The sequence below is a fragment of the Eschrichtius robustus genome, chromosome 9 (genome assembly GCF_028021215.1).
Source record: "Eschrichtius robustus isolate mEscRob2 chromosome 9, mEscRob2.pri, whole genome shotgun sequence".
Lineage (NCBI taxonomy): Eukaryota > Metazoa > Chordata > Mammalia > Artiodactyla > Eschrichtiidae > Eschrichtius > Eschrichtius robustus.
The window spans coordinates 31,451,597-31,470,014 of NC_090832.1; the positions used below are offsets into that span (position 1 = coordinate 31,451,597).

At 37.6% G+C, this 18,418-nt stretch overlaps 1 protein-coding gene across 1 annotated transcript in view; it reads right to left on the reverse strand.

Annotated features, from left to right (window-relative positions):
* Positions 1 to 6,884: 6,884 nt before the first annotated feature.
* ENPP1 (ectonucleotide pyrophosphatase/phosphodiesterase 1) overlaps positions 6,885 to 18,418 on the reverse strand; it is a 67,313-nt gene continuing 55,779 nt past the window's right edge. The window contains exons 20-25 of the mRNA XM_068550980.1: positions 17,757 to 17,911; positions 16,080 to 16,209; positions 14,934 to 15,014; positions 13,963 to 14,095; positions 12,203 to 12,365; positions 6,885 to 10,274 (exon numbers count right to left, since the gene is read on the reverse strand). Of these exons, the coding sequence (XP_068407081.1) occupies positions 10,104 to 10,274; positions 12,203 to 12,365; positions 13,963 to 14,095; positions 14,934 to 15,014; positions 16,080 to 16,209; positions 17,757 to 17,911 (833 nt within the window). The 3' untranslated portion in view covers positions 6,885 to 10,103. The remainder of the gene's footprint in view (positions 10,275 to 12,202; positions 12,366 to 13,962; positions 14,096 to 14,933; positions 15,015 to 16,079; positions 16,210 to 17,756; positions 17,912 to 18,418) is intronic.

Genomic DNA, 18,418 nt, shown 5'->3' on the forward strand with positions numbered 1-18,418 from the left:
CAATTATCAATAAGTTAATAAACCAGAAAGGATGTTAACAGTGGGTGACTGCATCGGATGACTGTTATTTTCCTCCTTATATTTTACAATATATTTTTTAAATTGCCAAAATAAAAATAAAATCTGTCAATTAGGAAATTGTTATTTTTTTTAAGAGAGGTTATAAGAAGTAGTGAAGTTTGGAGACGTGGTCTGAAACCAATTTATTGGACTTTACAAAAAAGGGGAGAGGTTGGTGAAGAAATAACATCAGGAAATAAAAACCAATCACTTATCTGTCCTTTCCTACAGTGAGAGGAGAAGATTGTGAGGGAGCCAGAGGGAACAGATGCCACAGGGTAAATACTTTAGAAAAATAGAAGAAGGACACGTGCATAGTCAAAGCAGAGATGTGGAATCAGTTCAGAGGTAGGAATCGCAGATGTGTGTGTGAGAAAGAAGCATTAATCATTAAGAAAACAAAGCCCTGGAGGAAGTGAGGAGTCAGGTCTGGGGGAAAAAGAAAAAGAATCACACTTCTTCTACGATGGATTAGAAGGAAGTTGGACCAGGTGTGCACACAGAAAATGGGAAGGAAGATGATAAAAGACACATGTCTTGTGCAGACACATGTCTATGGCAGAATTCAAGTCAGAATGGGCCTTTTGGAATTGTGTTAGCATTGCCATGGCAAACAGCAATGCAATGAGGGAATGGCACGTACACACTATTAAGCTGTACCTATTCAATATCCTTTGGTACTGGATACTCTCTGCTGTTCAGACATTTATTACCACCTATATAGACATGGATAAAGACACTTCAAATACTTTATGAATTTTCAAAATATTTTTTGCCTAAATGAATTTTACTGTTTTTTTTCCAGATTATAAAATTGATGCATTATAGAGGAACAAGAAACTGAAGATCACCCCAAATTCCACCACTCAGATACAAATATTGTTAATAGTTTAGGGCATTAACTTCCAGAGGGAACAATGAGAGGGGTGACACTGAAGAGGAGAGAAAGAGAAGAAAAGGAAGAGAAGACAGAAGAAGGGAAAAGAGGAGGAAAAGGGATTTTATTTTTCCTTTCACCAGAATCGGTAAATTATCATATGCTATTTTAGAAGCTGTCATTTTGAATTCCTATGGTGTGAAGTTTTCCACTTTAGTAAATTTAGATAAGCATCACTTTTTAAGAGTTTATTCTATTATATGAATATACTATACCATTACTGTTTCCCTAGTAATAGTCAACCATTTAGATTGAGCATTACTTTGTATCTTCCAGCAGTTGGATCACAGCTTCTTCAGAACAAATTTGAAGAACTGAAAGTTCTTCATACCGAAGACTGAAGTGTTTGTGGACAATTTTTAGACTTTCAGAACACAGTTGTCAAATTGCCGTCAGAGATGTCATAGCATCTTATGTTGTGCTGCCCTCCTCAAGGTCTGACTGCCTATAACTCTGAAACACTGGAGATCTGCATCTTTTTAATCTTTTTCCCACAAGGTAAGCATAAAAATACATTAATAAATGAATTTAAACATTTTATGCATTTATGTTTGCTCTTTTCATTTCTTTCCTGTGCATGTCTTAATCCAGACTTTTGCCCATTTTTCAATTGAGGGTTAACGTATCTTTGTTTTGTTTCTAAGTGCTTTTTTAAAAAATTGGTGATATGTCATACTATTAACACACTATTAATAAATTTATTTCAAGAACTGTTTCAGAGTTCAATTACTGATGGAGTAGAACTTGATGAACTTGAACATTTTCAATGTGTTTATTAAGAAGGCAATATGACATACTCCTTAAATGTATGAACTTTGCCAGGACCTGGGTTCAAATCCCTGCCAGGGATAACCCACTAGCTATGGTTAGATGAGTATTTTCACATTACAGGATTGTTGAGAATATATATGTAAATCATTTAGCACAATGTCTGGAACAAAATAAGTACCCAGTAATGGGTACTTATTGTAATTAACATCATATTTGATCTCAAGATCTTTATCATATTACTGATTCATTGGTTATTCGAGAATTTAAGTTTAATCATTTGTCAACCTTCCATCAGAGATGGATGGGATGATTTCACCCACCTCTAACACTTCTTGGTTCACTACTATCTTAGCCAATGCTAGATTCCATTGCCCTAGATTTCAAAGATAGGAGGAAGGTGTGGGAAAGAGGAAAATCTCTCCTCTTTGGTAAAGGGAAGTTGCCTGAAGTCTGTTTGTTCCAGAAGCTCCGGTGTGGTCCCTACCACCTACTTATTTCTTCCAGGCTGATTTGCTTTCCCCCACAGCAGAAGGTGTTTCCTGGAGTTGATGAACATGAGAACTAAGATATTCTCCTGTATGAGATGTAATGACCCCTCTTGGGGCCCTTGCTGAACCAAGGCCCCACCCCGCCACCCCCGAGCTCGGTCGGGGGCTTCTTTCTCACTCAGGTTCACGTTGCCAATAATGAAACTGAGTTTGGTGCAAGCAAGACAGGCTTTTATTCAATGGCCAGAGAATGGAGAAGGGGAGCTCATGCTCTAAAGGCACCATCTCCTCTAGCACTTAAAAAGGGAGGGGAGTAAGGGAATTTTAAGGGTCAGGAGGCAGACAGGTCATCAACGCACGAGGAAAGGGGTGGAGATCTCTAGGGGCAGCCCGGGCATGCACGGTCTTCCACACTCCTTTGCACACGGCACCAATTGTGCAAGCAGGGTACAAATCCCCCCGTTGGGTGAAGATCTTAGCATGCGGATGAAGCAAAGGTAATTCTCAGACTCCTCCAGGCTTCATCTGCACAGGTGCGGTCCTGTGGTCAAGTCAGGGCCAGGTTTGGAGCAGCTGACTGCTGTGTTTCTCTCAAAGCATGTATCTCTCCTAGTACAGCTGCAAAGCACCTCTGCCCAACACCAGGTACTTTTGAAACAAACACAGAGATGAGTCAGGGGAAGTGTCTCTCAGCTTTCAGATGTTGGTATGGAAACACAGAGATAAATCAAGGCAAGGAAAGTGGTGACATTTAGCCTACTTTGTCCATCATCTTGGATCAAGCCAGTTCCGTCTGGTTTGCCTCAGGCCTTTGTGGCAGCCTGTTGATAAAACACAACTAGCCTGTATAGTAAAAAAAACAGTTTTGCTCCTGGGGCCTGGGCTACATAGCATGGATGACATTCCCATGCACCTTCACCTTTGCCATTGAATGTTTATGACAGCAGCTTGTTACTGGAGAAACACTGTGTGCTTTATGCAGAGGTTTTCGTTTGACATGCCAAAACTCTGAAGAGTTCCTTCTTTCATTTTCAGTTCACCAGGCATCATACTTTCCACAGGATGTAGTCAATGAAACAACTGTAAATGACCCTTGAAAGGCATTCTTGATCTTTTATTATTTTTTAAAAAAATCTGCGTTGTGCACTAGAAACATATCTATAGATGAACCCTTTTTAAAAAATATCCCATTGAAAATTCCATCTGGCGCTTAAAAACTAAGGAAGCAAAGAATAATTAATTTCAGTGTGATTGTCCTCCAGCTGCATTTCTGTAACCTGTGATTCCTTGGCTATCTTAAATGGATGTTTTGTTAGGATCATCTCATTGGTTTTTATTCACCTGGGCATTTTTTAAATTGAGCAACTACTATGTTGCCAGGCATTGTGCTAGAAACAGAGGATATAAAGATTATTTTTGTTCTCAGTGACAGATGACTTTGCAGACAAGACAATAAATACATGAAAGGAATATATCAATTTAAGAAACATGCTAAATACCAAATGAGAGTTATGTGAAATAAAATTCATATTTATGGCAAGACAGGAAAAATTTAAACATAAAAATTCTTTTCTGCCCTTTGGCCTCCCCTCTCCCCCCACTGTGCATTGTGTATCTGCATTATGCATTTACCAAACCTTCCCCTTCAGCAGGAATACCTGCTCAACCATAAACAGCAACATTCTCCCAGCATCAACAAGACAAGTCCTTAGAAGATAACATTCCTTCTTAATCTTGTAAAGGATCACATGACCCACCATCATGGCACTTAAATCTGGATTATGTAAACTGTCAATAATGCATCATTTAATGTACAGCCATCTGTCTCAAAAAACTTATATAAACTGTGTCTTGACTTCTAACAGGCGGAACAGTTCTCAGAGCTTTCTGAGATGCTCTTCCCGGGTTATAATCCTCAAATTTGGCTCCAATAAAATTTTCCAATTCTTTCTTAGACTGACTGATTAATTTTCTTTTATGGTTACAACCACTGGGAGGAAAGAAATCCCACAGTATAGAGTTGCACTCCTGGCGAAAGAGCACATTCAACATCACTCAACATATATCTCATCAAAGTTATAGTTTTTGGGGATAAGCTCAAAGGATACAGTCTTAGCAAATTTAACAGAAGATCACAGGCTGGGAAAAGTATAGATGATGCAGCTTCTTGGGGCTTCTCACTTTCCTTATATGGTTTGTGGTAATGTGTTCTCTTTAGGAGACAATCCTGCCAGGTCCCTCCCTGGAAGCCCCAAGTAGAAGCCAACAATTCTCTTATACCTATAACCACATCACTTTAAAATCATTTTATTTCCTTTTATGGTTGCAGGTTGCCTTTAGCAAGCCATGTATTTAGACCTAGCATGGGGTGGGGGGGGCGGGGCAGTGGGGGGAAGAGAGGGGCTGGGGACAATCTCTTAGTAGGTCTCAATGCCATCTAGCAACACTGTGCCCAGGTTATGGAACATGGGCAGTTGGGTGCAACTACGTAAGAATGTCTACCCTTGAAGGCATGTGCTATTTATAATCTCCAGAGTCTAGGAGGGTATGATCCCATGATGGATCCCTTAGGGGGATAGAGACGAGGTTTCAAAAGGACATGTGCATTGGGCTAGAACTTAAGAGGTTGATAAGTAAGTACCAAGGGGGCAGGCCTCCCATCTGTCCTGTTCCCCAATTTATCTCTAATGCCTAATTCCTTGACACAGAGTAAGCACAGCTTTGAAATTTATTGTCAATCTTGATCTAATTGAATCTAATCTAGTTGCAGTGTCTTAAGTGTGCTATTAAGTTCAACAGTGGCGTTATCTTAAAAACAAGCAAGTACACAAATAAAAGCCCCATAAATCTACCAGCCTGTTTCCGTTTTGACCTTAATAAAAGTGAGTAGCTCTTCAAAGAGTGAAATTGTGTCAAGGTATAGAGTAGTTTATGATTGAGAATTTTGAGATTTCTTAAATTGTGAAAATTTGAGCATGAGATCTACTCATTGGACTGAGAAAATGTTGTTCTCATTTATTTAAAATTGTTTCAAGTTTTTATTAGCTTATAAACTTTCAGTTCTGAGACCTGTTTTGCTTCCTTTATTTAAACCCAGTGCAATGCCATCTAAGCGTAGGCATAAACGATTTTTGATAGTGAAAAATACCTGGACATCATGGGGCAAAACTATCAAGACATGTAAAAATCTCATTTCCTGGATGTTTATTAAATTGTTTTGTATCTATATTCTGTGAAAGCCGAAGTCTATTCTGAGTTCTGAATTTCTGATATATAATGAAATTGGATATGAGTTTTTAAAGTAATGTGTTAGATATTTTTATTAAAATCCTCAAATTGTCCCTTGAATTGAGGATTTGAGTGAAAGTATGAAGTTAAATTTAAAACAACCACGTTGGGGTAGGATTACATTGCTTCCTTTTGCCATCCCATGGGTATAATACCTATTCCAGAGATTCTTTCATTTCTAGTACACTAAAACATATTTCATACCTCTATGGCTTCTGGTACAGATATGATTTCTAGCAAATATCTTTTTTTTCACTCATTATTTATCTATCACGGAAAGGATAAATGCAAAAATTTTATGTTGAAAAAAATCTATGGAAGTTACAAGTTGGAGACTTTCCTCCTGGTTTCAGACCATTTGAAATACTGGAAAGATATTTATATATGCCTGTCACTCGTTGTTACCTAGAAGTACGACTAAATGTAATTAAAATACCACAAACAAAGATATAGGTCACAAATCAGAAATGGTTAACTCTGTGAACCTGAAATGAACTTCGGATCTTTTTTCCTCCTCCTGACAACACAGCTGGAGTTAATTGTCTACAACCCTTGTACTCAGCACCAATCCCTGGAGAAACACCATCACCCGCCCTTCCTGACCCCACCCTCCAAACACACATCCACATCCAGTCAGGAAAGCAGCCAAGATTCTGTATATACAACTTTTATTTGTAAATTCACATTTCTTAGCTTAGAGACACTTAATCTATAGAAGTTTTTTTTTTTTTTTCCCCCTACCTTACAATATTTAGACTGGCCAAAAAATCAGGGAAAACGCCCTTGGACTATAGCCATGATAAAATTTAACTTGGTGCTTATGAAAGTACCCACACACCAAATTCCTGTGATAGGCTTCAGCGTGAAGTATAATCACATTTAGTTTCAAAGTTCAAACAACAGTTTCAATTACAGATAAACACGTACCCACAGATCCGGGCTGGACAGTTATTGCAGCTAATGGCAGAAAATAGTCACGGGGGGTGGGGGTGGGGGTGGGGGGGCGGGTGGCTGTAGCTTATCCTGGAGGACTCAGTGATTCAGCTCTATCCTGGTGGGTCTTATCTCCTTAAACAGGACCAACTAGGCCAACTGGCCTAACCATGCTCTGCATATCTCCTTACCCTGCCGGAACCTGAACATTCGCCTTCTTCCCCCTAAGGTTTGTCCTCTTTTCTCTGATTCTTGGAAATATTTTTAAGTTTCACCTGATCTTTTGCTCTGCCGTGAATAAACTAACCAGCTAGAAAATTATGTATGAGAGTTACTTACCTCATTTAAGAAGTACTGACTGGAGGCATGGCAGCAAAATTAGGGATAAATAAAGGTTTTGCTGTGCATTTGAAAAGGAAAGAATAGCCTTTATTGAAAAAAGTAGGATACATACATTTCCATATATGATCATGTGAATTTACCATTCAAACTGGGGACTAGACACATGTCTTAAGTAGATGAAAGAGTGCAAGAAAGGGTCTCTTTCAAGACAAGAGAAGAAAAAAAAGCATATTGTATAAGAGCAACTGAAAGCTAAGTAGGAACAGATGTGGATGCCTTTTCCTTTAAAGAATCAGCACAGAATTTATAGTCTGACATTTCCTTTAAGAACAGGAGATTAACAAAGTAAGAAAAATGAAATAGTTGTATATTGTAAGTTGGTCACAGTGACACTTGTAGAAAATATCGGAAGTAGCAGTAAATGGAAAAATGCCCCAAATGTATCCACCCAAGGGAGGCTAGAATGCCGTTTTTTCACCTATTCCCCTGCAGAGCTCCAATTCATCCCTCAAGTCCTAGCCCAATCATTACCACCTCTGGGAAGCCACTGCTGATACTGCCAAGCAGCACCCAGTTCCTGCTTTGTACTCCCTGGCACCCTGCCCATGGGCTCCATTATAACATTTACCATCTTTTAAGGATCGTTTACACTTCTGCTGCCTCCTCTCTCTCACCAAGACTGGAAGGATTGTAACTCGCTTTTCTCTGTATTCTTGCCGTCTGGCAAAGGAGAAAGGCATCTATCCATTTAATTAAGATCTGCTAAGATGCTCCATGTAGAGGCAACTGTGTCTGCATGTGTTTTGAAAAATATATAAAAATCAATGAGACACTTCTATAAAGAAGTAGATATCCTTCTGCTAAGTGCAGATAAAAATCTTCACTATTATATATAAAATAACCATAGCAAGATTCTGAAAGGTGGAGAGGAGAAGGCAGACAGGCCAGGGACCTCGGGACCCAAGGAACAACACTGTAATGAGTTCTGCTGGGTTTTCTTTTAGTTCATATATGCCAGGCTTGTTGCTGAAGAAGTCAGCAACCTGGAAATGTCAACGAGTACAGACAAAAAGAAGCCCCAAGAAAGGCCTGCTATCTCACCAGCCAAAGGACCAGAAGAGGAGTGGCCTAGCAAGGGAGAAAACAATAACTGCTCCACTCGAACTACACACCACATAAAAGACCATGATCCCACCCATGCCAGCAAAGACAGAGGTTTGCCAGGTTGTGAAAAGGTGCCCCAAGTTCTCTGCCAGGATAGCATCAGAGAAGACTGAGTAGGAAACTGGTAGTCTCATTCCCACCTAGTGATAATAAAGTTTTCCCCGCCACCTCTGTCCACAACATCAGTGGAGACCACATGGGGGCAGTAACAAGGTGCCCTGCACATCTCAGCCAGGGAAGCATCAATGGAGACCCAGTGGGAAGCTGAATTCTCACCCTGCCTAGTAACAAGGGTCCCCTCTTACCCCATGTCAATAGAGGCTGAGTAAGGAACCTGGCAATAATGAGACAGTGCCTCCAATTCCCCTGCTAGGGTGATGACAGAGAAAGTCAGCTAAAACAGAAGGTTTAAATAAGATCCATAGTTTCATACATAATCCCTAAAATATCCAGGTTTCAGTTGAAAATCATTCACTACCACAAGAACCAGAAAAATCTTTTTGAATGATAAAAGACAATAGATGCCAACACAAAGATGACACATGTAGGAATTATCTGACAAGGATTTTACAACAGCCATCATAAAAATCTTCAATAAGCAATTATGAACATGTTTGGAACAAATGCAAAAATGGAAAGTCTCAGCCAAGAGATAAAATTTCTCAGCAAAGAAATAAAAGCTACAAAGAAGAATCAAATGGAAATTTTAGAAATAAAAAAACACAATAGCTGAAATATAAAAATCAGTGGATGGGCTCAACAGCAGAATGGATTAGACAGAGGAAAGAATCCGTGAACTTGAAGACAGAGAGAACAATAGAAATTACCCAATCTGAACAACAGAGAAAAAAACAGACTGGGGAAAAAAAATGTACAGAACCTCAGGGATCTGTGGGACTAAAACAAAACCAATGAGACTTTCTAAATTAGTAAATAATTTTCAGATGCAAATTGTATTATCTAAATTAGGTCTTTGTGGCCCCTCTGCTTTTGAAGAACAAGTATCATATGAAGGACAAATACAGATCTTTGTTGTATTAATATAAGACTTATATCAGACCCAAGTAGCCTAAAAGTGAATGTAGCTTTTGAAAGTCCACAGGTTGGTACTAAAGGGTATAGTCTATGAAGCAGAGAAATCAAGTTCATTTATCATGACTACCGAGAAGATATAAAATGATGGTAACACATTCTCTTCAAATCAATGGAACTTCAAAATGAACAGCTCAGAACAGTATAGCTCTGCTGCTGGTAGCGTCATTTTTTGTGCACAGAGGAAAACGTTCCCACTATCTGGATGAAAAATGCCACCTTGCATGAGTTGACAAGCTCTGTGAAGCTTCACTAAGACAAGACACTTTTAACAGTCTAAAATAACCATTTTGGGAGTTATTTTCAACCTATGTTAAATACCAGTGAGAAGGATGGGAATATTTTTCTTCTTTGGTACAAATGTAGAGTAAAATTTAGAAAAAGATGTACTCAAAACACGCCTTCCCTCAAAGTTTAACTTGAAAGAATCATTAAATCTGAAGAAGCCCAGTCACAGTTAAAAAATAACACAGGATTACATACTTTGGCTTTTGAGGGGCTGTACAGAAAAGATAGAAATAGGGCCTCAAATATTTTTGCTTCCATTAACTTTTATGATTAAAATTAAAATAAACTCTAAGTTAAAAAGAATCCAGAATCACTTTTAAATTCTTGGGAAGAAACGAATGAAACATGGCCTATTCCAATCCTCCTCATCAGTCTAGTGTTTGCCAGCATCATAGAAGTTTATTAATGATAATAAGATTGAAACATCTGGTGTCCAGAGAATGTTCACAGCTACTTCTGCCCTTAAGAGAAGTAGAAGAGCAGTTTTAGGTATGGTCTGTCTTTATTCCCCAATCTGAACAATTCTTACACATTCAGACACGTGCGTGACTCAATAGGAACACTTTCCTACTGTTATGCGGAGGCCACAAGTTTCCCTGAGATGGTTGTGTATCACAAGAGGATTCCCAGTTCTAACTCCGGTCAACAGTCTCCGAACAAGGCAATAGTGTAAATAGAGGATGTATAAAACAGAAGGTTCTTTCTAAAAGATTTACGGCGTGGTTTTGGAATGGAAAACATCAGTCTTCTTGGTTAAAGGTTGGCAAATGTGTTTTCAACTTTAAAATGTCTGAAATTGGCTCTTTTCTTTCTTGATAGAAGCTGAGTCCAGTGATGTGTTCAACATCTGCGATTCGAGCTCTGTGTCGCCTCAACAACTCTTCAACCCATGAGGATTCATGCTTCCCATGCTATGAGCGTGGGAAAGGAAGAAAAGTCACTGGAGAGCAGTCAGTCAACCTTCCCTATGAACTTTCCATCTCCCCCATTTTAATCAGCCGTGACACCTCGGCTCTTAAATGGCAGATACCACGAGAGTTGTTAGGCATAATCCCTGCTCTTGAGTAGCTCACTATCTAATACGTACCATGCATGTTTGTTTAATAGATGTATCAAATTTGGGAAAAGTATATGTGGAACAGATGTTCCTCTATTACTTTGGTGCAAGAAACGTCAACAGTATGGGGTTAAAAAATGTTAGAAAACAGAAGCAACATGCCATGTAGAAAGAATATGGAAATTAGCATCAAGAAACTTGGATTCGGGCTTCCCTGGTGGCGCAGTGGTTGAGAGTCTGCCTGCTAATGCAGGGGACACGGGTTCGAGCCCTGGTCTGGGAAGATCCCACATGCCACGGAGCAACTAGGCCCGTGAGCCACAACTACTGAGCCTGCGCGTCTGGAGCCTGTGCTCCTCAACAAGAGAGGCTGCGATAGTGAGAGGCCCGCGCACCGCGATGAAGAGTGGCCCCTGCTTGCCACAACTAGAGAAAGCCCTCGCACAGAAACGAAGACCCAACACAGCCAAAAATAAAAAATACATATATAAAAAAAATAAAATAAATTAAAGAAACTTGGATTCAAGTCCTGTTTCTACCATTATCCTACCAGGTAAACTGAGGCAAGTTATTTAACATCTGAATCCTAATTCTCTTACCTGCACCCTCCTTACTGGGTTACTCTGAAGATCAAATGTAATGATGTATGCAAATGCACTATACAAACGCTAGTTCTTATCCGAATCAGTTATCAATGTGGTTGCGATGAAGAAAGGATTAGGGGAAGTGGTAAAACGCACTTTCATTTCTGGTGAGGGAGTGAAGTTTTAGCTAATACGAGATCAAAAAAGAATTAAAGCCTTATGCTCTGGCACATGGAAGCAGAGATGGTAGCTAAGGCAGGTAATAGGGACGGAAATCATACATCCATGTGTTGGTATACATTTTTCTGAAAATGGCTAGTGGAGAAAGTCAGATGAAGAACATATCCACTGGTTGGTGTACTATGATCATACTTTAAAGGCATACTTCAATAAAGGTTCATGTACCCTTAAGATATCATTAGTTGGAAATGGTAAATATAGACTTTTCACATAAAAAGGAACAGACCAATAATTTCCACTTTCCCATTAGCCTCCAGTCATCCACTACCCAAAACTGCTGTTCCACTCAGTCTCCTCCTCTGCAGCAGTCCTCACTCTGGCTTTCAGGGGAATAGCCCTGACTCAATAGACTACTTGGCCAGTAGATATCTGCCATCTGTTCCAATATTTACAGGAATAAATAAAAAGTACACACAAGGGATCTGTTCTCTCAGGCCAATATCCAGCTAATCCTTAGTCACTATTTCCGTAAGTATGTGTGATACACCTTCAAATAATCCTCTTTCTGGTTCACGTTCAATATTTAGTGTCTTCTAATTACACTGCCATTATAGAATTTGTTAAATGCTTGTATTTAAGATATCGGTACAATAGCTTTTGGAATGGTACAGATGGAAAAAGAACTCAGTGCCTAATTCATGGCACTTAACATCATTGTGGTCAGTGAAGTGTAAGCATAAGTCTATTGCTGCCTTTTTTTGCAGGGGAGGGCCCAGAATTCATACATGGATTTAATGGCTAAGCCATACGAAGTCACTAAGTTTTCACATTTTGATCTTACTGTTAGTGCTTTTAACAGACAAGAATGATCTTCTCTGAAGATATGTCATCTTAGAGGATCAAATTTAAAACCATCCTATAATTTCAAAGAACATGTATATACCAGTTATGTTAGATATGACACACACAAACATATTTATGTGTCGATGTTTAAGGTAAATTAAAAAAGGTTACTTACAGCACAGCTCTCACTGTTATCAGTCCTGTGAGGCAAAATGAAAGCCAAGGTATCTAGATTTTCACACTGTGAGGGAGTCTGAGATGTATTTTTACAACTTGTTAGCACAATGAAGAAGTGAGTTGGAATCATAATTTCTTGATTACGGATGATTCTGCTGTTTCTGTAAAATATGGTAATATTCACTTTAAGAAAGAAATAACTATCTTCTTCTTATTGAATATTTCACTCAAGTATATTGTTAATACAATACATCCCAAAATAAAATTCAGTCAAATAATTAAACATACTGTAAGAGGCTAGTTATCATAATACCTCAACATTTTCTGCCAGATGGAGAAAGAATAAGAATTAGAAGACAGCTAAACACAATCCAAATAATGTGATTTTCTATAGAAATTTATTAAACTTTGGATTTCTGGGGGTAATTCTACATTAACAAACTGAAATTGAGACACTAAAGAGAAAAATATCAATTTTGAATATGTACAACCAAGACTCTAAAGCATTACTGATAGTCTTTTATATTCTAGGCAGTTATGAACAGAGAGTGAAAGAGAACTGGTTTGGGATTTTTTTATTCTAGCTCCTTCAGAGCACCTATGAATTCTCCTATGTTTTACCTGGATCTTCTTTCCTATCCCATAACTTTTTTTTTTTAATTGAAGCATATTCTCAAAGATGTCCCAAGTGACACTTTTACCTCATCTTAATTCTGCCATTTCCTTTGGTCTCAAAACTAGATTTGTTTGAAATTAAAAAAAAAAAAACAAACTAGATTTGTTTGGGTGGTATTTTAGCATCTTTCAAAATTTAAGGTAGTGGTATCATTGTTTTTAAACATAATCGTATGTGAAACCATGATACATAAAATAGATGGAGACAGCGCTCTGGTTGAAGCTGTGAATGGGAAAGGTATAAGTTCTCTTCTTTACCCATTCTACTGCCGTCATCTCTGAGGCATTTACATGGGACCCTTATGCCTCAAGGGATATAGTAAAAAAAAAAAAAAAGAAAAATGTAATTTTACAAACTAAAGTGATCACAGGTGTATGTGTGTAAACAGTAATCCCTAAATCTGCCTGCGAGAGTGGTTCTCAGAAAGGGGCTGAATCTCAGTGGATGTTTCACTCTCTTTTTCTTATAGTCTGAATAGAAAAATTGCTTCCAAAAATCTTGTACTCATTGTTCTAATAAAGATTAACTAGTCTCTAAAATGTTCTTCCCCTCTCCTTTATAAAAACAGCACCACTGATGGTTTCTCAAGAAGGTCACTGTATCATTCCCCTCCCGGCAGAGTTGGGTAAAAGCTGTGACATTCGACCAGGGGCAACCCTGGGGCACTACCGCTTTATAAGCCTTCTGCTTCCTTGACTCAGGATGCCTCCAGCCACACTATATCATTCTTCATCTTCTAATTGGCAGTATGCAAGTTAAGACAGTATCTTAACGATAGCCACACAGAGAGATTTTCAACACTGATGTTATCTTCTTAACAAAGGCAGAGTTCAGTATTTAATAGGAACTACAGAATTATTCATCTGAGCTGAGTGGGCGATAAACACTGCTTTCATCTAAAAAATACTTAACACTGAGCAAAACATCAAAATTAATCAGATATTTCAAGGGGCTTCCAGCGTAATCAGCAATGTCGTGTACATAAATATGAATAGTATCAGATAGAAAAGGTTCTGCTGACTCAACTGGATGGTAATCTCACTTGAGAGCTGTTTTTAAGAGTAAATGAAATACGTTCTTACTGTTTCAGAGTCTCCAAGGAATCATAATGTCCGTCATAATCAGAATCAAAGACGGGACCACTGACAACATTGAGACCATTTCTTTCTTCAGCATACCTTTGCAGCAGGGTGCCATGAAAGTAGTGCCATATAACTGAAACAAGAAGGATGACAGTATAGTTTCAAAAGAACAAGGTGCCATGTTGTCATGTGAAATAAATCCACACCATGATTCAAAATTAGCGTTTGTCATAATTAGGGGTAAAGTCAAGTTTGGCCAAGAATCCACTGTTCAGCTTTGGCCCTTGGAAGGACTAACCAGCAAATGCTGAATTCAACTCTACTTGAGGCATCCTTAAACATGTGCATTATCATGAAGCTGTGATCACACATCATCATTAAGCATAAAAAAAAATCATGAACACAAACAAGGCAGGTTATTCAAATTTATTGTTAATATCTGAATTTTTTTGAAATATTCAAAAGCATTCTAGATGTAAATTAGAGTAAAAAATTTCCTTGTATGCTCTATATTTTGAAATTCTATATGTCACAAAGTATAAATGTGTATTTATTCTTATAAGAGTCAAGTATTGCAATAATTAATAATGACGTAAAATCTATTCATTTTAAAATAAAAAACAATTATCAAGAACGTCCAAATAGTTAAATAGTACAATAGACTGAAATTTAATATATGTTAGTAGACCGTATTAGCTACATAACATAGGAAGAACATTACATACTTTTTCCACCAAAAATGTTTGTAAACACTTAAGTACAAAGCATAATAATAACTATAGGAATATATCATAATTCTAATACTTGTAGAATTTTTTGTGTACTGGTATTCTCAAAGTTAAACAAACCTATAAGAACATATCTGATATTTAGTCATTTAATTTAGAGCATCAGTCTTATTACGTATAAATCATGCCTATAATTTAGGGAAATTCATTGAAATTATGAGACATAAGATTAAAATTTTTTACCTTGAAAACTCTGGTACATGGGCACTATATTAGTAGTAAGCAATGCTTCAGAATATACTTGACTTGAACCTTTATTTAATTCTACAAAGAAAATAACAGGTCAACTATTTCATTCTTCACAAGTAACACTAGGAATTATACTTTCTCATGGGAGACATTTAAAAACATCAGCTGAGTATCATCTTAAACTTGTAAAACTTTCCCAGGTACTGGGTCAAGGGGAAATGCAATGTGTTTGGTCAAGTCCCTTAAAAAAAACAAAATATTTGGATCTTTTCTTCTTCAAGATGAATTTATCAATGAAACAGAATCTTTAATATGAAGGTCTCAAATTAAACATATTCAAATTTTACCTCATTTGCCTTATTTCAACTAAAGTATATTGTGTTGACAATCTTCTTTCCTTAAACTCTCTCACAGTGAAAAGAAAAAACAGAATATCTGGCTTCAGAACAACACCTACTAACTAGAAAAAACATCACAGGATGTCTGCCTCAAAATGCTGTACAAGGCTTCTTTGTATGGACTTTTGGCTTAGACCTGTCTATTTTTATAATGCAATAGCCAAGTTCTGACTTCAGAAGCTTGCTCTGGGGACTCGATTGGATATTGGGTGTATTTGAGCACCTGGAGGTTTCTGAGTTTTGCCTTTTTAGGACGGATTCAAATTGTCTTCTCATTAACATACAAGTCTGCCACTTGAAAACACAGAACACTTAACTTCAAAAAAAGCCATTCCCTAGGGGCTTTGTATCAGTGAAAGAACAAGCACACTTAGGCTCTCCCTTTACCTAATTCTTTGACAAGTCACATTTTTCTTTTCAAACAACAAAATGATATCTCCTTCCTAAGAACCCTGATGCATCCTTCTGACCTGAGTTTTCTCAAATTCTGTTTAAAAGAAATGCAGAAAAGTGAAGAATGTTCTATCTACAGTGCCTGCACTAAATCCATCACCCTCCAAACAAAAGTAAAAAGGTTTCCAAAACTCAAGTTTTAGACACTTGAAAATTTTCCCTAATAGTTCTATTTCCCATTCACAATTTTCACCAATAAATAAACAAGACGTACACTGCCCCATAAGAAAGAAAAGGAAACGAAAGAGAGAAAGAAGGGAAAGGGAAGGTCAAAGAGGAAGAGACTTACGTGGTGGGGAAAGGAACCCATAACTCAGTTTAGTGTTATTTTTATAAAACGAACATTTATGGACAGGTCTAAGAGGAATTCGGAGATCCTGGTAAAGACAATTGGAAAAGTCTTCTGTAGAGAAACTATCCTGAAGAATAAAATGAAAAGGACCATCAGGGATCAGGCATACGGAAGAAAAACAAGAGAGTTTTATAAATAGTTAAAGGTGAACCACAACATAAAGTCATGGAGTTCTGGCTGTCGGTTCATGTCCTTCACCATTTTCCATTTTTCTACGAGAGTATTCATCTTGTTCTAACCAAAGTGTAAGAACTCTTTACAATATTAAGGGTATTAATCATATATGTGCAAATATTTTCCTACTATGTTGTGCTAATTTTGTTTATAATGTTTTTGTCTACTCAGTTTCAAACTTTTGTGTAGTGAATTGCTGATTTTTAGAGATAGACTCTTTCATATCCAACACAGCCACCACAACAAAAGTAGTGGGGCTTAGGGGGTGGAGAAAAGCCACTGAACAGCAATTCGATATGAAAATCTCAGGAGTAGTGATGACTCTGAATTTTTGCAGCTTTCATTATATAAGAAAACTGAAAATTCAGAGTCCAAGAACACCATAATTAAGGTATTAAACAACAATAAATAGGATGGGGACTTACAAAACCCTGGGTAAACTGCTATACACTACAAAGTCAAGTAAAATGTGTTTAAAGTGTTTGAAGATGCTCTTTAAAAATTAAAAATCAAATTAAGGTAAAAACATGTTAATACCTGAAATGTCTGTGTGTATTCAATATATCTATATATAGACACAGAAATTACATATATATATATATACATGTCTCCCTATCTTTTTATTTAGCAGCCTTAGTGAGTAGTAACAAAAGCTCTGTTTTTAAAATCTAACTGCTACAGTCAACTAAGCTCTCTCAAATCCCCTTTCCATCCCTTAAGGGCATCCTATAGCTTGCCAGACATTTTCAGTTTTTGAAAATCTGGTCAGTCTAGTTTAAAACTTCACTTCCAGATAAGATCTAAATCTCACCTCCTCCCCCCATTCTCTTTCTCATCATTTATCTTTCTACCACAGCACCCAAGGGACGAGAGTGAGGGGGAATGGTGGTCTTATTCTGGGATATTTTCCCCTACTTCTTTCAAGGCCAAACTCTTCTGGTCTGGGTGGTAGACAGGATCCCTGACCTTTCCCTGGTTTGGTCTGGGTGTCTTCCTATAGGTGGTATATACAGTGAGGTAACTGAGCTTTAATGGCCTTCTCCATCACTGAGGACCCCCTACGATTTGGGCAGCCAAGGGAAATACTTGTACTTACACAGCTATGTACTTTGAGGTAAATTGATTGTAAAACTGAGTTCATTAAATTAGAAATTAGAGTCATCAAATATTAAAACTGAGAAAAAACAAAAGCAAGGGAGAAATCTTCACTGCACACCCTCGTTTCACAGAAGAAGTTTGCTCTGAGTGTCAAAGTCACGTAGCTAGTTAGTAGCAGAGCTAGAACAAGAATCTAATTTTTCTGACTCTCAGTTCAGTGATCTTCTAATTTGGGAACCGATTACAGAGCCAAGATCGACAGTGAGAAACTATGCTTTCAATGTTTTGCTTAATGATAATATAAAATAACCACACAGAGGTAAAGAGGTGACAAATACTTGCATTTCGGTCGATGGTGTAGGCTGTCCAAAGGGGCATCAGGATGTCATGGCTGTAGCCACTCACAAACTGGTGCTGGTAAAGCAGACAGACAGTGCTATTCTTCCGGAGAATTCTGGGTCTTCCATAAGGTAGAGTGCCACGCTTAATGGCCTTCTCTTGGGTCATAGGGGGAAAATGAAACCACCATTCAAATATGCTTAGTGTGCATGATATGATAATACATAATGATACACTGATCTAATTCTTTCCTCTACTTAACCCTATTGAAAAATTATTTGTAACTATAAACTTAAACTAATTACAAAGAGCAGAACCATAAACAATTTAAAAAAAAAGGAGTTCACTGCAGTTTTTGCCTATGAAGATTCTGAAAGATCAATGTAATACTAAGATATCACAAGATATTACATGAAATTGCTAGGAATTTCAGCAATTAGGACTTAAATTATATCACTAAAATTCTTTAACATTGTCTTTATTACTTATTTTCCAGGATATACTACAGAAGGAAAATTTTCTGGTTGATGTGTGTACCTGGAAAGCAGAAGTTCAAAACTGAAATTATGAGACTACACTGAATGAAACAACAATAGTATGTATACCGTTTACTGCCCCTTTTCCCAAGCATCAGATGCTTTTTTAGAGTTCTTTGTATACATCGT